General features: G+C 42.2%; 3 protein-coding genes across 5 annotated transcripts; 2 read left to right on the top strand and 1 right to left on the bottom strand.

The window, feature by feature from the left end:
• Positions 1-134: 134 nt before the first annotated feature.
• Positions 135-10,130, bottom strand: mfsd11 (major facilitator superfamily domain containing 11). Its single transcript, XM_071466176.1, has 14 exons — positions 9,675-10,130; positions 8,865-9,030; positions 8,701-8,756; positions 7,993-8,100; positions 7,825-7,904; positions 7,645-7,741; positions 6,308-6,366; positions 6,039-6,198; positions 5,179-5,222; positions 5,030-5,095; positions 4,818-4,943; positions 4,516-4,690; positions 3,664-3,799; positions 135-3,559 (listed from the first exon to the last, which is right to left on the bottom strand). The coding sequence occupies exons 2-14, from the start codon at positions 8,958-8,960 to the stop codon at positions 3,398-3,400; spliced, it is 1,365 nt and encodes a 454-aa protein (XP_071322277.1). The 5' UTR covers positions 8,961-9,030; positions 9,675-10,130; the 3' UTR covers positions 135-3,397.
• A 753-nt stretch (positions 10,131-10,883) lies between these two features.
• Positions 10,884-14,895, top strand: srsf2b (serine and arginine rich splicing factor 2b). 3 transcript variants are annotated; one of them, XR_011686317.1, is made up of 4 exons: positions 10,884-11,485; positions 12,078-12,400; positions 13,342-13,407; positions 14,678-14,895. XR_011686317.1 is itself a non-coding variant. In XM_071466212.1 (3 exons), the coding sequence occupies exons 1-2, from the start codon at positions 11,124-11,126 to the stop codon at positions 12,385-12,387; spliced, it is 660 nt and encodes a 219-aa protein (XP_071322313.1). In that variant the 5' UTR covers positions 10,884-11,123; the 3' UTR covers positions 12,388-12,400; positions 13,342-14,895. The 3 variants fall into 3 exon arrangements, 2 of the variants coding, with proteins under 2 accessions (XP_071322313.1, XP_071322301.1); XM_071466212.1 differs by having other exon boundaries at positions 12,090-12,400; positions 13,342-14,895; XM_071466200.1 differs by having other exon boundaries at positions 13,342-14,895.
• A 5,923-nt stretch (positions 14,896-20,818) lies between these two features.
• eif1 (eukaryotic translation initiation factor 1) lies at positions 20,819-23,767 on the top strand. The gene is made up of 4 exons (XM_071466232.1): positions 20,819-21,008; positions 21,826-21,989; positions 22,258-22,359; positions 22,488-23,767. The coding sequence occupies exons 1-4, from the start codon at positions 20,978-20,980 to the stop codon at positions 22,530-22,532; spliced, it is 342 nt and encodes a 113-aa protein (XP_071322333.1). The 5' UTR covers positions 20,819-20,977; the 3' UTR covers positions 22,533-23,767.
• Positions 23,768-24,280: the final 513 nt, after the last annotated feature.

Raw genomic sequence — 24,280 nt, 5'->3', positions numbered from 1 at the left:
AAAATCAAGTAGCATTAAATGGAACTTTTCAAGTCCCTTAAAACACACCTTTTAATTTAAGATCCAGTTCAACCCTGTTACTGCAGCTCTTTTTATAGCTTTTTTTTTTGGTTAGGTTCAATAAAGCACACAACTAATGTTCAAAATAACATTTTATTGATAATAAAAACAAGCAAGCGAAGGTTCAGGTGCCATTCTTAATTACTACATTCAAGTATAAAATCATCTTCAAAGTACACATGCATTTCCCTTAATATCCTTGAGATTGATTGCATCCATTTCAGTCGCAACATGAAACAAAACTTGAGCAACCCCACCCTTCGTGTCTAATTTGGCAATAAATTACCTAGAATATATACTGTAAAAAAAAAAAACTACAGCATGTACGATGCAGCTCTGTGTTGCCCTTTCCCACCACAACATTAGATAAAGCTGTCAGGAAGAGACGACATGTCTAAAGGCCTGTGTCAGATCAGGATGAAAGGATTTGAGGGGAATGTTCCTCAGTGGCCAACAGTGCTGGTAACTGACGAGGACGAGCGTCTGCAGCCACGTTAGCAGCTCTGACGCTGTAATGCTCATTTTGAAGAAACCAAACTACGAAAAAAAGATAAAAGTTCAGATTCATAGTTTGTTCTGAAGTAAAAGTAAAAACTGAGAGAGTTAAGGTCTTTGGTAACTTATTTCAAGAGGCTTTATCATGAACGTGTAAAGATAGGAGTGTTTTGTTGTTTCACCATATGCCAGCAGATAGTTCAGCTCAGGGACAGTCCACTGATTTTACCAATTTAAAATTCATTAACTAGTCATGATTAGTCCTGCTCGGCCTGTGAACAGTTCATACAGTCAGTCCCCTAAAGGCTCAGGGTCGTCTCAGCCTGGACTCCTCATCTTTAAAAAGGGCCCTGTGGAGTTTTTCTGTAAACAAAAGTTATGTTTAGGTTCAGTGTTTCTGACGTGTATCTTCCAGCTCTAACAGATGAGATGAGTTCATTTCCTCCCTCATGAAAACATTTGAAAAGCTGATTTTGTAATGTTTTAAAATCAGGCACTGTTTTGTTTGCTCACAGTCGCTCACTGCGTTAGCTTCGTTGGCACCTGTTTGATACAAACACAGACCTCGTCACGACTCTGCAGCACCGCTGAGGGTCAGGAGCTCCACAGAGGACCTTTAACAGAACGCCTGTGTCACAAACTGGTTGTGTGGAGTTTGAAAGATGCAGACCAGGCAGGGAGGGTCTAACAAATGACACTACCGTGGTGCATTGTGGGAAATGTAAGAGTTTGGATCTTGACCTGCCTGCTGCTTCACTTTTGACCAATCTGTTACTGGAATACAAACACCGTGACCTCCAGAGCCGAGCTTTCAGTACTCAGCCAGTGTTGTCGCCAATGTTGAAGAATAACATGGAATTCCTCATTTAGCATCTTATTGTTACACAGGTGAGAAAAAAGGACAGTTTTTTCTTTCTGTTAGGCACAAACCAACCAGGCTGCATTAATGTCATCTGAACTAAATGCAGTCACCCACTTGTAATTATGAGAAGTTTCTTGGAGTCACGAGTCGTCCTCAAGACGATCTGGATCTTATTACAGCTAAACCAATTATGTAGCACTTGGTGTATGATTATGAGCGAGTATCAAGAGAAGAAGAAGAACAGTGTAACTAAAGAGTGAAGGTGAAAATGGATCACCCTCAAACTAAAAAGAAAAGGTTTCCCTTTCACCTGCTCCACTCCCAGGTGCTGTAACGTCTTTAAATCAGAGTCGGTGTCAGGAGGCCGACGCCTCGGCTGCTGAATGACGGGAGATTGCAGAATATTTAAGTTAATTTTGAGGCTGTGATTATCTTGTGACCGCGGCTGAACATGTAGGACAGACTGGGGAGTGAAGCAGTGGATACACAACACGACTGAATCACAGTCTTTGACAGTTTCCTTTTGTATGGAGCCCAGGAGTGGCTGCTCTGTCAGTATCTCAAAGTTGAATTTGTGCACGTTGTGTTTCAGTGAGCGCAGGAGATGTCCCACAGCAGAGCGGAAGGATCAGACTGAAATTAATCTACTCTTTCAAATCCAATGAAGAGACTAAAATCAATCATCAATCAATCGTTGAAAAGAACCAGTGTCTGTGTCTCTCCCACTGAGTCCATTGGTTCCTGATGAAGTAAACTACAGTGTGTGTGTCGATGGTGATGGAGGAACGTGTCACCCAGTGTCAGTGAGGCTCCCTGATGTGTTTTAATAGTGTTTGAAACAGTGAAGCTCTACGGCTCATCAGGCTGTGATACTTGTCGATGAGACTCATTCCCTGTTGGTTTTGGTCTTTTCATGGGATTTGTTGAGAAAAAGAAAAATATAGAATAACACCAGATTTCTCCTGCAAAGGATTTTAAACCTGGGGCTTATTGTTTTGTGTTTTTGGGTGTAAACAATTGATAGGGACAAATATCTTTGCAAACATATAACCACACACAGCAGCTGCAGTGTAATAAGACGGGACAGTTGCCCTTGTACGTCCACTATAGTGCTTGTTTTTGCTAGTGACAGATTTTTCAGATTGTTGTCTGACAACATGATGGATTCCTACAGAGTTAAAGAGTCAGAGCTCGGACAGCTGTTATATCACTAGATTCAGAGCCACCAGACTCCATTGACAAAAACATGAATTTTACCTCGCAGAACTCCCAGAAGCTGATGGTCTACGGCTGTCACGATCTGTTCGTTTATTTGTGTTGTTGTGTGGTAATTTAACCTAAGTGAGGGACTTTAACACTTCTTCCACCTCACACACATCTGTACAGCTGGTGACTTGTGTGCTATAACTTTTCTTTTTGTCCCTATCACTCAGTTACACCAAAAACATGAAGAATATGGCCCAGGTTCAAAACTACCAGAGTTGTCCTTGAAGTCTTCACAAATGAAAACATTAAAAAGCCTGCAGCTGACTCTGGTAAAGTCAGTGTCACTCTCTCAGTACAGGCAGCAGTGGCCCATCACCATTACTCTAAATCACTGCTGACAGGCCTTGAATCAAAAGTGCTTGATACTTGATTAAGAAATCTCTCCCCACCATATATATACCAAATATACTACCAAGTATATTTTCATATTTAGTTCAGATTAAATAGAATAGTGTGCGCACAACATGATGATAGAAAGGCCAGAAATTAAACTAAATGAGGTAAATCTGCTGTGCCCACGCCTGAAAAATGTTCCCCTGCAGCCACCGCCAGGCTCCGTACAGGCCCCGTGTCTCCGTGAAAACTAAACATACCACAGTGTCAGTCCCTGTTAGCAGAGGCTGGGATGCCCTCATCACCCCTGGATGATTTTTTCCAGCTGTGGAGAGCGAAACATCTCCAGCTGTGCCCTCCACATCCTCACCGGAAGACAGATCAGATGCTGTCGTAGTCCGATTCCCGCCTGCCGGACTCCGCCAGCCACTCGGCCACAAAGAAGGTCATCGAGCCCAGAAAACCCGACAGGACCAGGATGAGCAACTGCCAGTGCAGCAGCAGGTAGTTACTGTAGAAGAAGGCCAAGGCGGCCATGATGGACTGCAGAGGAAATAAAAACAACACATTAGATCAAGTGAAACTCAAACACAACTCATGGGAGACATAACTGATGTTACTGTCAGAGTTCTGGATTTAAACGTCACCTGGATGAACTTGAAGACGGCGAAGGCGGGGGCGCTGTTGTTGCGGAACATGAAGCCAACGATGCTGAGAAGCTGAGTGTTGAAGCAGCTGTCGCCCAAACCGAGCAGGAAGCTGCAGAGCAACGCCACGCCGACGCTGGGCCACAACACACAAACATTCAAGTTAACTGGAGGCACTTGGACTTCCTGATGCAGCACCATGATCTCCATGACAACGGGGTCCAGACACAGTTTCATAAAACTTATTGTGAAAAACCTGAACCTGAAGCACAGCTCACAGCAGCACATATCATATGCCACACTGTCTGTGGATGTCCACCAGTGTTGGTGCTATGGGTCCCTGTAAGGGACAATAAAGATACTTTGAAAATATTGGACGTGTTGTTTGGCGTCTGTGTCTTTCCGTACAGATGTCTGTGTGTGTGTTTCTTTAACTTTACTACAGTCACGAGTAAAAGATGCTGATTAACTTTATCTGAATTGTGTTGCAAACTGACATAAACTGTGATAATGTGCTGAAGCAGGCAGTCACTGCAGCGTGACTCTGACTCACGTTCACTGTGCGGCGGTAAAGAGGAACTGTGGGTCAAACAGTGTTTCAGTCAGACACATTGACTGTGACACTGGTTCAGAATGAAGAAGCTAAACCAGAGACTCTGTTAGAGGAGGCCGTTAACATCTCCTGTCAGGAGGTCAATCAAACCACCACAGACACAAACAACCACAGAGACAAATCTATGAATGTGTGAAGGGGGGCCATTTACATGTCTGTGCCCAGGGGCCCATTTTCTCATAATCCGTGAGGTCTTGACTGAGCCTCTGATACTGGTTTCTAAGCGTGGCTCTTCGTACCTGGGGCTGATGTAGGCCTGCAGATCTGTTCCTCCCTCCGGGGCCAGAGGAGCATCGCTGGCTATGTTCAGGAAAATCAGGTAAAACGCAACGAAGTGAGTGATGAGCCCCAGCAACACCACTGGGTTCCTCCCAAACCGGTTGCACTTGTTCAGCATCCCAAACACACCCCCTCCTGGACAGACGGAGCAGACAGAGGAAGGGAAAGTGAATAACTGGCAGCCTCGTGACGCGCCTCAGGTCATTTCCTCGTTCTCCCTGCAGCGCTTCTGTCATGAGGAGACACGGCTCTGAGGACTCACCCAAGATCTCGCCGACGCCGATGCAGATCCCAGAGATGCCGATCAAACTCTTTGCATCTTGGCCAAACCGGGTCATGGCTCCGATACACGTCCCGTACACCCCGCTGTAGAAGGTGAGCTCCAGGCCTGACGGAGCACACGGAGCAGCAGGCATGACGTCAGACTCATCACACAACGCACACACCAACACATCTGAGTCTCAGCTCACCCACCTGTGTATCCGATGGAGATGCTCAGCAGCAGCATCTCTTTGGTGACAAGTATTTTGCATGCTTGGACTGCAAACAACAGAGTGGACGTTAGCACGGGAGGCAGTTCTGTTAAAACCTGATGAAGAGGAGGTTTATTCCAGTAAACTTACCAAATGCATCCAGAGCTTGTGCACAGAGGCCGGAGCGAGGTGAGCTGTGAGCAGAGAAACATTGTCAGTGAAAAAAAACGACAGCAGCTGCAGAATGAGGCGAATCAGAATCACAGACTCATATTTCCTCTTGGACATTTTCACCTTTTGACTCTTCCTTAAACCGGACTCGGTTGCCGTGGTGACTGTTTCACAGCAGTTTCAAAGAGAAATGTAGGACAGACAACAAAGGACAGCGTTTACAGTTAAAGGTCACCTGTCCCGTCCTGTACTGTAACATTGTTCCTGCTCCAGGAGGGATGACCGGGGACCCCCCATCTGTCTTTAGCGAAATATTTTCCAGGACATTTCAAGGCCCCTTTACACAATCTGTGTGTTTGGGCTTTTTTTTGTTTTTTTTGGTAGTAATCTTATTTTAAAACAAGGCTGGTGCCAGATGTTTACGGTTCCCTCACAACAGCATTACAGTGTTGACACAGATATCAATAACCAAGGGCCAGTTCCGGGGCCCCTGTGCAGCTCTGGGTCTCCTGAATCTCTTTGAATCCCCCTTCAGCATCTTTGGGCTCAACATTTCCCAAATCTTCACTTCACACTTCAACAGTGAAAACATTACAGCTGCAACTAATGATGGTTTTCATTACTGATTCATGTCTGTGCTCTTATTGTGTAGTACTGTCTCACTGTATTGTATTGCAGGGTATTATGCTCACTGCATGTTGCAGAATGATACTGTGCTCTTTTTTGTGCTGTGAACACTGGATGTGCTCAGGAACCACAGGTGGAAATCAGACTGTGTCACCAGTCGATGAATGTGCATCATCCAGGTCAGATAAATGAATGTAGTGAAGTGGACTCACCTCACTGTGGAGCTCTCTGTGGACTCGGCCTGCAGCAGGGACTCTGACACCTCGGCGGAAGAGGAGGATTCAGGGTCAGGCTTCCGGATCAGAAAGAAGAGGAAGCATCCGACCAGGCTGATGACGGTGAGCGAGATGAACACGGTCTGACGGTCTTTGTCTGAGACAAACAACATGAGTCACTCTTCCTATGAGAAGTCGGCATAGGAACGACAAACCTATGAATAGAACTAAATGAGGCAGAGATTTTATGAAACACAGCTTCCCACCTGTTATGTGAACGTGTCCGTGCCAGGCGCAGTATATGTAGAGGTTTCCAAAGAACAGGCTGCAGAGAGAGGAAGGATGGTGAACACATGCTGCATTCAAAGCTCAAGACGAAGTTATAAAAGCATGGATAGATTACTGAACGGGCCTTCCACGCACAGGGGCCACAAAGGGTCAGGGGCCCATGGACCGGAGCCTCTGTATGTGTTGACTGTTAACATTCCTTGTTGGAAAGTCATTGAAACAACAACAAAAAAGACACAAAACTAAAGGAAAAGGAAACTAAGGTGGGAGGGGGGAGCTGGTTCATGTCTGTGCCCTGGGGCCCATTGTCTCATTATCTATCAGGGGCTAATTTCGAAAATACAATTAATTACAAAAATTAAATTAAAAAAACTATTCTGTGGGCATCCTGGTTGGATGAGAATGAATCAGTGGTTTACACAGGAGTTATGGAGGCTTCTACAAATGCATAAAGAGTGTGAGGTTACACTGAGTGAGGAGGAGGGTGAATTACTGTCCTGCTTTAATTTGTACTCAGCCTCAGGCACAGTCACAATAATAAAATTAGCAAAACATGCACAGTACAAGTAACAATACTGGACATGATTTCAGTGTGAATGAGTTCAACAAAGTTAGTGCGTTTGGTATGAAGGACTTTCTGTAAATGTCGTTGGTTTCTGTTGCAGCTCTGCAGCGTCAGGGGACAGAACAGGATCAGACACTCCAGTTGTTTCTGCTCTTTCCAGCTAATTTTACTGACCAAATAAAACTGGCTCCGTGTTATAAAACGTCACGACTCAGCAGTTACACCTAGAATCATGTTTCACAGACCAGAGCTGAGACATTAAATGGATCAGTGCAACATTTTCTATCTGATCAAGAGGAAGAATTTCTGTTTGTCTCTCTAGGAAACTCTGAGGGACATAATTTATAATGTTTATGAACCATTTTCACTATTTGTACAACATAATCCTAGACGTAATATTTAGCTACTACATGTTTTTCTCTTCCCTTGTATTCAGTACCACACTGTGTCAGACATTCTTGGAAATATCCTTGTAATTCACGGCTAAAAAGCAGCTTATTTTTAGGAAATTATGAGGAAATGGGCCATAAAATACACTGTTGTCATACTTTTTCTATGATATATTATCTTGTCTTATTTCCACCTCTGTGTGCTCATATTTGTTCTGCTTGTTTGTTCCCTGATCTTCAGTGATTTACTGCACAATTTTTTCCTGAGTTTCCTTATGTTCTTCATGTGTTAGGAAACTACAATAACCACAGTTCTCCACAAAACTCAAAGAGCCTCAGGTCCACACTGGCTGAGGTTTACCTGAACTGCAGCAGCGCCCAGAATATGCCACTGTTTCTTCCGATGGTGTTGTCGGTGGAGTTGATGGCGAGCACATTTCCCTGAGCCGTCCAGAGCACTGCGGTCCAAACACGGAAAATCAATACACATCCACACAAAAGGGAACTATTTAAAAAAGGCTGCTGGATGAAGTCTTGATACCTGCTGCTCCTATTCCCACCAACACAGACGCTGTGTAGAAGCTCCAGGTGTACGGGTAAATGAACATGGCGATGTAGCCGCTGCAGAGAACAAAATGAAGACGTGTTAGGAGCCTGATTCAGCGTGAAAAGGTGGAGGCGGGAAAAGCGTTGGTCAGTGTGGGTTTACCTGTACAACAGCCCACTAAAGAACATCGATAGCTGTGGTCCAATGACAGCCACCACTGAGGGAGCGATCAGGTTGGACGCAGAGAAAACCCCATAGATGATGGCCATGCTGAGAGACGGACGGTTAACAGCAGCAGATTCAGATGATTCATTTACACACATGAAAACCAAATAAAAACACAAAAGTGACAACGTTAGAAATAAAAAAGAATTAATGTCAGTTATCACTGTTTATTAAATCTCAATCTGTCATCAAACACAAGTATTTGTGGCTGTGGACAATTTCAGCTCTTCTGCCACGAATGACAGATGGAATATCATTTTTGTGTTTTGGTGAAATTATCACTTCTTCAGTTATGGATTCATTTAAATCTAAGACCGGTGCATTTTTGGAGGTTGTTTTCAAAGATTTCCCATGTTTAAGTGTCAAGATTAAGGTCATGTAGGATGTTTCCTGAAATCCCGACTTACTGCTGCACAATCAACTCAGAGTCAACCTTGTTCCTTAAAGTGGTTTACCTAAGATTCGATTATCCTTCAGGGAAAAGTGAGTGAGACAGATTTGATTATAGAAGGTGCCACCAGGTCTGTATCAACGCTGGTGAAGTCTTCAAGTCCATGAAACCACAGCCTAACATCTGCGCAAATATCAGTGAAATATAATTCAACACAGTAAGTGTATGAGGCTGTAAGTGTACCAGTAGTTTACCTTGTGTATCCGCTCCCGTGGAACTCAGTGCTGTTGAAACTCCTGATCACTGTTTGCTGTAAAGACAAATAAAGATGAGTGCAGAAGACTAAAAGCCTAAGTTTTCTTATCTTAAGAGACGTGATCAATCTGTAATGTCATTTGCATCATTAAATCCAACCTACCTCTATATTGCCGCATGTTTGAAAAGCAGTGAACATGAACATAAAACCAAAGCCTAAGATAACTATGTTTAAAAGCCTCTTCCCCTCTGGAGTCATTTTGGAGGCTATTTGCAAGGTCCAAGAGGAAGTGAACACAAAAAAAAATCTACTGAGGTGAACAGCACATCTGTGAATAGAAGGACAAGAAAAATACAAATCAGAAAAGTGTGTAATATTCAATGCTCTTACTGTAACAAGCGAAAAATAGAATCACACATACTTCCTCACTTTCAACCAAACTCCATTCAAAAATGTATCCTTTTATGGTGAATTCACACTTTTAAAAGACTGTGACGAGTCGCAAGGGCTTCTCTACATTTTATAATTTGAAAGTGCGCCCTTATAATTTCAGCATATAATAGATCACAGAGCAACACCTCTATTTCACTAAACTCCCACTAACAACTTTTATAATTGGGTTTCACCGCTCGCCGCCACCCTTCTCGGACCGTGTTTTGTCGATCGACCAGTCTGTAAATGGCATTCAAACTCAAACTTAGTTCTAAAAGAAGTGTTATAAAGAAGTGTTGTTTGGTTAATGTATTATATGCCGAATTATAAAGTGGATCGTTCGGATTGACGTAAAACATAAATGTATGTTCTAACAGATGTTATGTTTAAATATAATAAAAGTAGAATTTAGTTGATAGATTTTCTTAAGTGATTTTGTCTTGGTGTTTGATTCTTAAAATGAAGAGTGAAGGGTCGACACAATGACTGACCCCGTTGTGTGTGTTATGTCAAGCTCAAGAAAACTATGAAACAACTTACAACAGTGCTGAAGCTGCGTAGCTAACCGCGGCTGCTCCTCTCTGTGTGCACTCAGTGTGTTTTTATTAGCATAGTTAGCTACTCGTGGACCGTCCGATGTCCCCAGGAGCCCGTCTTCTCCGTGCGATCCTTACAACAACTTTAATATGATGGTTTCCGTCGTGTGGGACCGATTCTCTGGGACTTTCACAGCACCGGTAAACGCGGCCGGAGCTAAAGGGGTCTGTCATGTGAACGATCAGCTGACCGGCCACCTCCGCTGCTCGGACCAGTCCGGTTCCTTTTGTTTGTTGGTGGTAAAGCTTCTTACTTTAGGGCGGTGGTTTAGTAATTCTTTCTCATCGCTCATTCTACATATCCCTATCTGAATAAAACACGGTTTCTTGTTTTAGAAACTCATCTCATCAGATAAGGTTACAGTTAGCAAGCTAGCTAACTAGCACAACAAATAAGCATGCGCAACTTGCGTCAAAATAAAGCCACATATAAAATGTAGTAAACATGTTGAAATGTTATAAATCAGAGTCAAAATACACCTCACAGAAAGATAAGTATTTTCCCACTAGTATCAAAAAACTAAATGATATAAAGTATAAAGTAATTTTCATAACAGTCATACAAACAAACTATAAAGACGAACTTGAGAGTGGGGCACAGGTTTTACAAATAATAATATAGTTTAAAAAAAACACAAAAAGACATTTATACACTGCATTTGACAATTTTTCTCTTCACACCGTGCGAAATAAATCAGAATCAGAATCAGTTTTATTGTCAAGTATGTTTCCACATACAAGGAATTTGTGCTGGTGATTGGTGCAATTGGGGATCAGGGGGATGACATGTACAATGACATGTAGTTTTTGATTTCATTAACCAGAACAGGAAAAAAAGAGGTTCCTGTTAGAATATTTACACTCATTGATGTGAAAATTTGGTCATAAGTATTGTAAGACTGATCAGGTAGAAACTGTCTTTATCTTTACCTTTTGTGCTGTAGTTAAGAAAACCAAACAAGATGATTTTCAATCTCAGAGAGAAATAGTTCAGAAAGATAAATAGTGGGCAAAGAGCGCCTTCCAAGAAATAATAAAAAAACACATTTGAATATATTTTTTTTCATGAAAATGAAAAGAAATTGCTTCATGTTGTTTGCTTCTCGGCGCTTTTATTTTGAAAATGAAATGAACTTAAGGCCACAGGAAGTGGCTCCGAGCAGCGCCTCAGTTCCGCCGTAGAAGAAGAAGTTCACCTCGCGGGCTCAGAGCAGTGGCGGGCCGAGTTTTTCTGGAAACTGTCGCTTATTTCGTGATTGTGCCTCAAACATCTCACAGACGAGGTGAGTTAAAGTTCACCCCGTGTGTGTGGGGGCTCTTACAGTCAGGCTGTGTCGTAGTCAGGGTTTAAACTGTACCGAAGAAGGCTGCTCGGCCCCGCGGGTTAATCGCCATGAGTTACGGTAGGCCTCCGCCGGACGTCGACGGCATGACTTCCCTCAAAGTGGACAACCTCACCTACCGGACCTCGCCCGAAACCCTCAGGCGCGTTTTCGAGAAGTATGGCCGGGTAGGGGACGTCTACATTCCCCGAGACCGCTACACTAAAGAGAGCCGCGGCTTCGCCTTTGTGCGGTTCCACGACAAACGTGACGCCGAGGATGCAATGGACGCCATGGACGGTGCGCTGCTGGATGGACGGGAGCTGCGAGTCCAGATGGCCCGGTACGGCAGACCCCCTGATTCTCACTACGGTGGAGGGCGGCGAGGAGGACAGACGCGGAGGTCCGGGGGTTATGGACGCCGAAGCAGAAGGTAAGAATTAGCACGTAGCTAGTAGTTAGCAACTTAGTATTGCTATACCGAAACCAGACTCCATTGTAGAATCTGGCTATTCGGGGTGGCCTTGGCCTACTGATAAACACACTTAAGTGTGGAAGTATTTTTGCAAGATCCACTCTACAATTCGTCAAAGATCAAATGCATCAAAAATATTTGTAAACTATTTCAAAGTACACCTTGGAGGGCGGTGCAACTACTGTGACAAAGAAGTGCTTAAGGAATCAAATTAACCCGGGAACTGAGGATAGGGATGACCTGATGGTGCATTACTGCAAACCAATTTTGTCCTGTTAGATATATAAAGACAAGCAGCCACGACCCAAGATGTCCTGATAAACAACAAACTTTTCAGTTGGTTTTTCTTAGGAGATCTGATCTGCTAAAGTCATCTGATCCACACTGAAATATCTTATCAGAGATGAAGGAGGCCCTGATCAAATCTGTATAACCTGTCTGTTAGGTATCAGTGTGGCTCTGTTCAGGACTGCCGTTGCTGGTCAGTGTCTTCAGTTCAGTGCCAGCTGTTTTCACACTGTTGATAACTCAACCCACTGAATGTATCCAGCTCTTCCCGCAGCCCCAGAAACAGAAGACGCAGCAGATCCCGCAGCAGGAGTCGCTCTCGTTCCCGGAGCCGATCCCGCTCCAGCAGATCCAGGTCCCGATCCTACTCCAGATCCAAGTCCCACTCTCCCAGGAGCAAGAAGACCAAGGCCAAGTCCCACTCTCGCTCCAGATCGAGATCCAGGTCTAAGTCCAAGTCCAAGTCCAAGTCTAGGTCCAGAAGCCGAACACCACCCTCCAAACGAGAGTCCAGGTCTAGGTCTAAAAGCCAGCCCAAGTCAGCAGCAGAAAATGGAGGGGAATCCCCGTAGAGCCGAGCAGCGGGTGAGTTTTGACTAGATGTCGTATTTACACCAGCAATAAGACGTTTTTAAGGTTTATCCCAGTTTCTTTTTTTTTTTTTTTTTAAGTTTTTAGCATCAGGGTTTGAGGTGGTCCAGTTCATCCCCTTTAGCAGCTCAATAGGACCAAGACCCAGACCAGACCAAACTGAAGCTAGATTTTCAAAACAAAAATAATCTGTATTAAATAATCAGCTGCTCCCAAACAAAACTTTTTTTTCTGCTCTGGTAAATACATATGGTGAGGTATTTCTTCCTGACAGTAAAGCAAATCTCTCCTTCCCAAGCTGCAGCATCCTGTTGCTGAGCTGAGGCAGTATGAGCAGTTAGGTGTGTGGGAAGCTGCCCACAGGTCCATGTTGGGCTGGAACCACAGACCGTCACTAACTTAAAGTGATAGTTGTTGTCATTTGTCGATTTGAGTTGTGTGAGGTTTGTATCTATAGTCACTGTGTAACCTGCAGCATATTCAGTTTAGAGAAGCAGCAGGAGCTGAGTGGGAAAAAACACTTAAAAAAATACCCACCGAAAAAAGTGAATCAGTTTAAGTGTTTGCTTTATTTTGAATATTTTCACTATTTTATCTGTCAAACTGCCGTTTACTTTGGGACTACAGTTTGTGAACCATAGAACTACAGTATTACCTGCAACATGCACCGTATTACTCCACAGATCAGTTGTTTGTGCAACAGCCGTTCAACACCGTACGTTAGAAGTGGAGATGACTTTGATCACTTCTGAGGAACTAAATGGTTGAAAGCTTCCTGTAGACAGTCAGTCATGTTGTGATGCAGCCAAACAAACTGCATCACATTAAACACACAGCTGATTGGTATCATGTCAGTCTGATTTAAACTTGTTGGCTCAGTCCTGGTTGATGTCGTGTTCTGGTGGATTTGTCCTAACTTTTGCTTGTTTTGACAGTTTCAGGTGACGACTTCATTACTCCTCAGACAGGATCCCACACAAGCAAGTGTCCAGCTGTAAAAGGTTATTATTGTGTCTTCCATGCTTTGGTCTGTTTAATTCATTTGGCCTTAGAAAGGCTTTTTTCATGACATCAGTGTGCTGTGATTTTATTTCCTTTTCATAATGTGTGTTATGATTTTTGAAAAGTTTTTTTAACATGGAGAAGAACTTGTGTTCAGACATGGCGTTCAGAGGGTGCGGGAGATAAATGTGCTGCAGTGGTCTAGGTCGCCCATGTTCTTCTCTCTGCAGCCTGTATCATGAAGCGAGTTCACCTCAGGCTCCGTCCACACTGACACGTTTTAGTTTTAAACTCACCTCTTCTACGTTTCCTCCTCCGTCCACTCTCCTCCAGAGTCTTCAGCCCCTAAAACAGACACTTTCAGAAATGCTGCTCGACCCGTTTTAATATAAAACTCCACGGTTGTGTTGTAGTCTGAACAGAGAGAAACGGAGACCTTTGATAACAATGACATTTCAGGCGAAAGTGCACAAAAAATACTATAAAATGATCATTACCCAGGCCCCTATTACTGAATGTTATTAGGTTTATTTCTGTTCACCTGACCTGCAGTGATTGTCAATGACTCTATTTACTTTTCTTCCTGACTGGACAAATGTTGTTATATGTTCTGATTATTTTGTCTTTCAGGCATATAATTATCTGAGTGTATTTTCTCGATTTAATAAATAGAAAATGACAGAAACTAGTTTAAGTGCCCAGTATCATTCCTAAAGGCCAAGGTGACACCTTCAAGAGTCTTTGTCTTGTTTGACCAATAATCCAAAGACGAAGAAGAAAGCAGCAAAAGTTTGAGTTTTTTTTTTTTTCAACATCTAAATAGTTCAGTGATTTCCTGTTATTACTTCTCACTTTATTGAATCAGTCCTTATCCAGATGTTATGGACGTGTAGAAGTTGTAGTTTAGTTCAGTCAGGCAGATCGACTGTACAGTGGTGAGTGAGTCAGTTAAGGCCAAAATTAGCAGGTTAGCATCCTCATCTCGCTTTGTGATACAGGCCTGTGGCGTCAGTTTTACAGGCTGTAACTGCTGCAGCTCAGGGTGTCTCTGTTAGCAGTGTGTGTTAAATAATTACACATGATGCACAGGAAAACGACTGGGCTGTAAAGTTTGAAGCGTCAGGTCAGTTAAAACTCTTCACAGATTATAACTCATCTCCTCAAATCATTTAATTTTACAGGACATGGTTTACCAGACTCTAGACACAGAGCCTTGTTCTCTTTTTATTTTTGATCCTAATCCTGCTTGTTTTTTTTTTTGTGCACTAGGCGCAGTTGTGTAGCAGTTGAGTATTGCTGGTTAGCTGTTAAGGTGGCGTGTTGCTCTGCTGAGTGCTTGGATGTGTCCAGTATTCTCCAGAAAGCTCCTGTGACTACCAGTGGTACCTTCGCTACAGTCTCACCCTCTGTACGATGAAATGTTTTTTCCCATGTGGTCATGGTAGATAAATGTGACTTTGATTAAAGATCTGGTGTTTTCACTATAATGGTCTCTTCTTGTGTCACTGTGTATTTCTGGTGTGAACAGTTAAATACAAGCTGCAGTGGAGCGACTTAAAGTTGTATATGACAGCTACATGTTAGATCTACACTTGTTTGCAAATGTTTGTGCACAGCCCTGGGAAAACAGCATAAAACTGCACATTTTAAAGTAGCTTTTTATTGTGACCAGCCGAGGACACACCTGTGCACTAATCATGCTGTGTAATCAGGATCTGGGTAAGCCACACCTGTCAGGTGGATGGACGATCTTGACAAAGGAGAAATGCTCACTAAAGACAGATATAAGACATGTAAACCCTCTGTGTGTGTGTGTGTGTGTGTGTGTGTGTGTGGAGAAAAACCTTTACAACTTTTGTTTTTGCTCCCATTCTTCACAAGTTAAAACAAAAGTGTTGCATTTATATTTTTTTGTTCAGTAGATATAAGATATGGATACAACCCCTGCAGCAGACAGACATTGCACTGTTGCTTTTCATTTCATTCTCTTAAAAAAAAAAAAGATATTAAATTGTTCAGATTTAAGTTAATCACGAGTCTAAGATACAGACATTCAACAATCGGATAAAAACATTCAAATCTAACGATGGGACTGAGTGTGAAAGACCAGCACATGTTGGAATTAAAGGAAATTAAATGGAAGATATATTTTGCATTTCAAGAGGAACCAAAACAACCACAGTGGTAAAAGTTAACCATAGTAGGGCTCAGCTTAATTTACTTATAGACAAGGAGAGGAAGGAAGGTGACAATGGTTTTATAGGGTTCATAGAAGAGCAGGAGCAAGGAGACATGAAGATTTCCTCATAAAAACACCAGGAGAACTCAATGCAGAGATACAGTCATGGTCCAGTGTCTGAGAGGAGTTATCTTGTTCCCTTCTTGGTACTGTATTAGATTATTCCTCCATTTATCTCTACATTAGCCTCGGTCCACCCCCCCGCACCAGCAGGCGGCGGTAAAGCAGCGTTTGTTGTGTTGCAACCGTATAAAAAACAAAAACAGGAAGCTGTAAGCTACGAGACCACCCGAGCATCTTCCCCGTTAAAACGTGAAGCTCGGGAAAAGGCCGTTCTCGTCTGGTCGCTGCCGGTAAGTCTCATCGTTAAACCGGGCCGAGAGGGGGTGTGGGGGAAGGGCGAGCCCCGGCGGTAGCTGTTCGTTCGCCCGTCTTAATGTTCAACACGGCTCCTTCAGTGTTTTCATGCTAAAATCTCCCCGCTTCCTCCTGTAAAACAGCACTTTGATGACTGTGTGGAGATGTTAGCGCCATGTTCACATCATTGCGTTTCAACTGAAATCACGAACTGACGGTTCACGACCGGTGACGGTAACAGCTGCGGCCGACTCCCGCCCTCAGCGCGTTTCCGGTTCCACCCAGCTTCGGTGAAACCACGCCCACTTCCGTATTGGTTGTAGTTTTTTTTATGTTTTATTTATTTTTCCACATTTCACTTTCTTTATTGTTTAAAGTTCACACAAAGGTACAAACACACATACAAATACAAATAATAAAATAGGAGACAATTACAATAAATTTAAAAAAATAAAATAAAATGGGGTTCGGTTGGTCTGTCGAAGCTTTCCACATACGGAAGTGGCCCTTTTTTTAATTGACAATCTTTATAATACAATCAACAAGCCACATTAGATAACTGAAGATCACAGTAGAAAAGACTAAGCAAGCAGTAACATAAGTATGAATGTTTATAGGTCAGAAGAAATAATAAATAATGAGAAAAACTAAAGAAAAATAATAAACTTAATAATATACAAGAAAAAAATATATAAAATAAAAATGAAAATAATGGAGCAAAACAAGTGGTTGGGTCAGGTATTAAAGTGCATACATATTCATATAGATCTAGGCCTTATTTAATACTACAACATTTCACATATTTTTTTAAATCTTTAATATTGTTTAAATAGGCATCAAATATAGGTATAGTTTTTATTTTTTAAAATGACACTTGACACTATGTATAAAATACTTTGATAAAAGTATTAGTTTATTAACTCTCTAGTTTGATTATTGAATGTTATCCAACATTGGAAAACCTCCCAAAAAGTCATGTCTGTGTTGAAGAATGCCAAAGAGGCCACCTGGGAACTGGGCTCACTGGATTTGTTTGTGTGTCAGAGTCAGGCTGTAGACTCATATCCTGGACTTTGAAGAGTCACTGGTGCAGCTTGTTTTAGTTGTAGTGCCTGTAAGTGCTAATAATTGTTTTGCGTATTGATTTAAATACTCTTATCATCTCTGGATCATTTTTTTTACTTCCACTTCTGTCATGATACACCATACATATGATTATTTACTGTGAAAGCACACAAGTATCTTCAACACAGTAAATTCAGTAAAAAAAACACCTTGATTTTCATAAGTTCTCAGCCTTATTTAGCCTACAGCTTAATATTTTAGGATATTGTTTAGTTTCCACTAGATACCAGATCATCATGTTAGTATCCCCTGCACTTTGTGCCTGAAGGGTGAGCAACATGCAGTGCTCAAACTCGCAATACATGATACATTTAGAGGCCTACGCCTGGTATATACTGAGGGCAACTCAATGACTCAAAAAGCATCCAGCTTCACCACACAGGGAAGCTGAGAAAGACTCAGGTTTATGCAGATATCCTCTGATGTAGTGTGTGTCATCCAGGTGAGAGCCAGTTGCCAAAATGTCACCCCCAGGGCATCTGGTGTGTTGAAGGTCAGACTCAGGACAAGTTGTTTTTATTGATTAAATCTTCTGATTCTTTTTTGTAGCCTGACCCGGCCAAGCAAACCTCGTGGTATCAACGACCATGGGCTCCTCTATTGAGCTGAGTGAGGATCTGAAAATGAAGCTGATTAATGCCTACAAATCAGGGAAAGGCTATAAAAAGATATCAAACCACTTTGGGTTCTCGGTTTCCACTATCCGGAACGTGATTAAGAAATGGAAATTAAGGGGAACTGTGGAAGTCAAGCCCAGATCTGGAAGACCAAAAAAGATTTCAGATAAAACTGCACATCTTCTGGGCAGAAAGGCAAAGGAAAACCCCCACATGACTGTGAAGGACCTGCAGGAGGGTTTAGCTGACACAGGAGTGATGGTGCACCTTTCCACTGTGCAGCGTTGCCTGAAGAAACAGGGTGTGGGTCGACGTAGGAAAACTGAGGAGACCTCATCAGACAAGCCAACATCTGAGGTCTGCAAACCATCTGGATAAGACACGAGTAATTTTAAGTCAAACGTGCTGTGGACAGAGGAAGTTAAATCTGAGGTCTTCGGGGGACTTCTGGTTGGATGATGTGGTGTGGAGGACCCCCCCCCCCATTACTGTACAATGAAAAATGCTTTGACTGTAAACTCCTTATGATTAACCACCTGATGCTTAGTCAACTAAAAGTGACTTTTGATGACAACAATGGGAGTAACTCCGAGCAAAAAAGAGCTGCAGCTGTGGATACAGAGAACCACAGCCACAGCCGGCCTGATAACGCTGCCGCTGAAAACCCCTCCATCATCCTGCTAATGACAGAAGTGACAAACATCAGGCAAATCTTAAAGAAGACGTGACGATGTTAACGACATGGACCATATTAACAATAGATAATGATTATGAACTTGTATCGTATCAAGTCCATCACATACACTTAACAGCAAATGTCTGACAAAACCCACTGTCTATGCATGTACAGCATATTTCTTATGGTCAATTTTTATTTATATATTTGTTCCTGTGTATTTACATTTGATTGTTTGCTGGTGATCTTTTATCTGCATTCTACTGCCTGTCAAATATTATTATTGTTTGTATTAGTTATTTATTTATGTTTTCATTGAATGTATGTATATTTATGATCAACCATCCAAACCTGCCAAAGGGAAGGAATGAAAGGTTTATGAAAGAAGAAGTAACTGCATGAGCAGTTCATGTGTACTATTTGCTGCAGGGTCTTTTTTTTTTCACTTCATAAATTTGCGATATACATAATTTTCCACGGGGGGTGGGGTCTTGCATACGACTGTGAGACTGTGGTGATTTAAACTGAAGGTAACGTCTAGAAGAAGTTTAATTTTACAGAACGTCATTGACTGGACTCTTGTTCTTTGCATCTTTGATAGTAGTTTGTAGTAGTTTGTAGTAGTTTGGAGTATTGCTGGAGTGGTCCGGTCGCCACAGTCACACCCTTTGTATGATGAAATGTTTTTTCCCATGTGGTCATGGTAGATAAATATGACTTTAATTAAAGATCTGGGGTCAGTGACACAAAACACCTTAAGTAAAGATTTTTGTAAAAGTCAGAGTTAAGGTTTCCTTAAAATAAAAACAGGCTGTTTCCTGGGGCCAGTAACCACAAAGCACCCTTAAAAAGTATTTAAGGTTTGCTCCTTATCTTGGTCTTATACTTAATGAATCACTCAAAAAGAATTAAACTGCTGCACAAAAGACCTTAACATATGAATACTGATCCAGATATACTCATTTGGCTTCGTGTTTTAAGGCAGATAACTGTGCTGGTGTACTTACGGATGAATTTAAATATGGATGGAAAATTTCCAGATGTTGCATCACGTATTTCACTCTGACTTTAAAGTAGAAGCCATGTAGCTACCCTCGTTCACAGAAATGTTCCATTTGTGCCGGCTGTCTGACCCAAATGGTCGTTGTGATTACCTCAGGGAACATAAGGGATATGTTAATGCCCTGAACTGGGACAATACCCAATTTATATCTAATTTCTCAGCCATCCCAGATAATCCAATAGACCCTTCATCCTGAATAACTGTGTTAAAATATTGAGTGCATTTACCACCTGCCTGGACTCGTTAGGGTTAGGTTAGTTTTCTCTCATGTTCACCACTTGTTTACATGAATAGATTTTTTACTTCTTATCCAAAATGACCTGAGAGGAAAACCTCATCATAGTCATTTGGATCATGCTCCCACCTGTGTTAATGTCGACCTGGGCAAAACGTTTTTGCTCCAAAACAGTGGCAGTTCTCATCAGTGCTACTTGCTGAGAGAGGGTTTAAACGATCTCTAAAATTACACCTTAGATCATCTTTTATCACCCAAAACATTTCTAGATGAACACTGTGGGAAGATTTTAAAGCTTATCTACAATGGCTTATATATTGAAATATCTCTTATATTTCAATAAGTAAAAGAGCTGAAATGTCCATGATGACATGGGCAAACAACATGCAATTACACCAAACAGATACAACAGTTTCAGGCAGAATTTGATCACCTAACCACTGACAGAGCACAACATCAATTAATCCCCAAGACCTCTCACCCTCTCAAATGTAGACAACAAAATTCTGCCCATCATTATTTCAGCAGAACAAACTGGGTCCCACATTCTTTTCTGAATATACAGTGGGGCCCTGGGCACAGACAAGTGAAGCCTGTGCTTTTTTATTGACATTTTCATGTTATTTTGTTACTTTAAACAGACCTATGACTTTCAAACAAAAAATATTAACATTTCATTTCATATAGAGGCTCCGCACACCTCACCCCCACCCCCCATCTCCCACCCTTCGGGTTCCCAGTAGCCCATCTGCTAATCTACCCATTTATGTAATATGAGGCAAAGAAATCCATTCCTATTCACAGGAAGTTGACATCTCTGAGCAGAGGGTCTGAAGTTTCCAATAGATTCATTTCTCTAAACTAAATTTTTGAACATAAAAAATTTTAAAAATTAATGTTATTCAATATTATTGAACTGCATTAATGTGTTTTGGTAATTTTCCCTTTGCCAATATGACTATATTCCGATATGGTGACGTCACCTTTCCAGTAATATTATAAATAATAAGGCGTGGCTGCCGGCGGCGTCCCAATCGTACGTCAGCGACGTGCTGACGTCGGTTTCGGGGCGGGGCTATATAGGCTTGTTTTCCAGTCCTACGGACTAGACGAGCTCCATTTTGTGTGAGCAGCCAAAGCCGAACCAAGCGTCCTCCCCGCGAAAAGGCACAAACCAGGAACGACAGAAAGTCAAAGTTAGCCGACGAACCGCTCGCTAACCAAGTTATTATCCGAAAGGAAAGCAAATCTTATCGTATGTCCGCTATCCAGAACCTCCAAACTTTTGGTAAGTCGTTTTTATCGAACCGAACACAGAGACAAGGTGGGGGAAGGGCGAGTGCTAGCGAAGCTAACGTTAAGCTTTAACTTGCGTCGAAGTTTGATTTATTTAGTAGCTGATTTGACTATTTATTACTATGCTTGTTCCTATGAGTGGCCAGCTTAACGTAAATGCCTAACTCACGGTTCGGCATCTTATTTACATATTAAATATTTTGGATTCTTTGACTTGATCATTAGCTGGCCTGTGCTACCGTTAAAAGCGGCCGCCATTAGGCCTCAGTTTTTGCTGCTAGCGTGTTAGCTTATTCTTCAGATACGTTGGCTTGAATAAGGAAATAGCATTTTTATTGGAAAATCGCAATAACATTTATTTCACTTAGTTAAAGATCAGGTCGGGGTCGGATCCCTGTAGTGAGAACCTAAGTTACCTTGTCATGACTCTGCTATTATGCCGAACACGGCCCTGTTCGCTGGCTAGAGGTGCCGCTCAGTGGCTTGCAAACGCTGCTCGACTTCAGTAAGCTGCTAAGCTGTATATTTAGCTTGTACGTCTGCGCAGTTCATTATATGAAATATGACACTTCCAGAGAAATCTGCCAGATGAAAACACAGGGAAGATGTTTAACTGACTGGTAGCATTGTTCTAAGAACAAGGGGAGCATGAGGCATACAATAATGTAAACTGTTACAGTATGTGCTTATAATAATGAGCTGTGTATAATCAATATTTGTCTATGAGATGGTGTCATATTATGTGTTTATTAGGTTGTGTTTCATTGTTTGTGCTTTAACAATGCTGCTCTACCCCCTCTCCCTTTAAGACCCCTTTGCTGATGCAACTAAGGGTGATGACCGCCTCCCAGCCGGGACAGAGGACTACATCCACATAAGAATCCAACAGCGGAACGGCAGGAAGACCCTCACCACTGTCCAGGGCATCTCCGCCGATTATGACAAGAAGAAGCTAGTCAAGGCCTTCAAGAAGGTACTACCTTGGGGTGGGGTCTGGGGTTGAAATACAGTATACGTTTTTATACTGCTGTCGTATCGTCTAGAGGGACTGGCATTAACACTACTGTAATTTCCTCTTGGCATTTCTGGTTGCCAAAGTTAGCATTTGTCTTAGTTGTCAGTAAATACTTTTCCGATATGATGGCAGACTGCCAGGTTTTATCAAGTAATAATGCAAGTTGTTCTGTGGTCTTCTGGCTGTGTCAACTCTGACCCATTGTTTCTCTTCTTGACCATAACAGAAGTTTGCCTGCAATGGGACAGTGATTGAGCACCCAGAGTATGGTGAAGTGATCCAGCTACAGGGAGACCAGCGCAAGAATATCTGCCAGTTCCTCATTGAGGTAGGTCTTGTATTGTTTAGGAAAAATCAGACCATGGTGTGTGCCTCAACAGTGGTGTCTTCCTGCTGACTTGGGGAATGTGGCAGAGCTGGTTTCCATTTATCAAATCTCTTGTGTGTTCTTTGCAGATTGACCTGGCCAAGGAGGAGCAGCTCAAAGTCCACGGCTTCTAGAAGCTGCAGATCAGCCCTCTCCCATCTCTCCTGGAAGGCCATTAAACCCCTCTCCCCCCCCCCCCCCCTCCTATGTGCTGCTGTTGCTCTTCCTCCCCCCTCTCTCCCCTTGCAGCCCCACCAGCTCCTATTAGCTAACACGTGAATTACCTCTTACAAACATGGGACTCTGTAACACCACCGCCCCCCTACAACACCAGGGGGCAGGCTTGCTCTCACAAAGACACACCACTGCAGCTCCACACAACATCAGGGATGAGTGGTGATGACCCCCCCCCTCACACACTTCCTCCTTCCTTTTCCCCCTTGTTTATTTCCTTTTTAATTTTTTTTCTTTTTAGGTCTTGTGCCACAATAAGGAGGCACCGTTTCATGTAACTTTTGTTTTGTACTTCAAGGTGTTTCAATAAAACGATGAGTCTCCATATGCTGGAGTGGAGTGGTGTCATGGGGAATGGGGTGGGGGCTGGTTGTGTACATGAGTGTTAACTGATAAAGTGGGTCAGAAGAACCAGGTTTGCAGATGGGAGGATGGGAAAAGGGGGTTGGCCAACATAAGTGATTACCCTCTTTTCAGTCTGTTTCAATATCCCACTGGTGTTTACATGTTCAGCTGCCTGCTCTCGGTTCATAAAGCAGATTGTAAAACCGTCTCCACCCAGAAATGTGTTTTTTGGTTTTATTTAATGGCACATTTTTCTATATATTTTTTTTTGTTTTGTTTTGTTTTTTGTTTTTGTTTTTTCTTTGCCAATGCAAGTTTCAAACTAAATGGGTCTCGTCTTATTTTGGGCAAAGCGAGGCCTGTGATGTGGAAGGCTGAGTTAGTTCACTATGTGATCAGATGAACCCTCTAGAGTGGGAAATGAAATCAGATGCTAGTAAAGTTTGGCTCTAATGTAGTTAATGGGACAGAGAAAGATTCTAGGTGGCAAAGATGGAGTCATTGTGGATTTACTGGTAAATGAAGTTATTTCCTACTCTGGCATTTGACCAGCTTTCTGGTTTGGTCTAAACACAAATCTGGTACCAAACCTGTGGATCTACACACTTGAATCTTTAATTTCCTATAATGCAATAATTTATAAATACAACTTAAGATGTAGTGATGCTGAAGTGATACAGTTAAAAATTAAAGCCATGGCCAGGTCACACTGTGCTCCTGTGACTGAAGGTGAGAGCGTGAGTCTGTTTTGCAAAATTCACATTTGGTTCAATAAAATCTCTGCAGTTGATGAACCTGTCCTGTGATTTGTTGTGTGGGTGTCTGCAGAAACAGACGCACTGAGCTGTGTGTCCCAACAAAGTTCAGTTTGCTACACGAACATGGTGATATTTGAACCAAATACATTTTCAAGTACTCTAAAAGGTACTTTTACTTTTACACAGTGCTATAATTCTATAATTTTATTTGTATGGCCCAAATCATCATAACTATTATCTCAAGGCATTTTACAGGGTCAGGTTGAGCAGCAGATAAAGATTCATATTAAAATGAAAAAATGTTCAACATAAAAGAAATGCATCCAGAGGCATGTGAGTGAGTTTTTAATTATTCAATTAATAATTTTCCTCTAACAAGCTCACTATATCATCACTGTAATGAAACCCAGGTCTGTGTCAGTGTTGTGTAATAGAGAATCTTTTAGATAAATAATGATTTAATCACTATATCCTCTCTGAAATATTATTTACTTTGGAGAAACGTGAAGAAAACGTGTTAATGAAAATCTTTTTTATCTGATTTT

Source organism: Trachinotus anak, unplaced genomic scaffold (genome assembly GCF_046630095.1).
Source record: "Trachinotus anak isolate AG129_WGS33_773 ecotype Australia unplaced genomic scaffold, CSIRO_AGI_Tana_v1 ptg000003l, whole genome shotgun sequence".
Lineage (NCBI taxonomy): Eukaryota > Metazoa > Chordata > Actinopteri > Carangiformes > Carangidae > Trachinotus > Trachinotus anak.
This window is presented reverse-complemented; position numbering and strand designations above follow the sequence as displayed.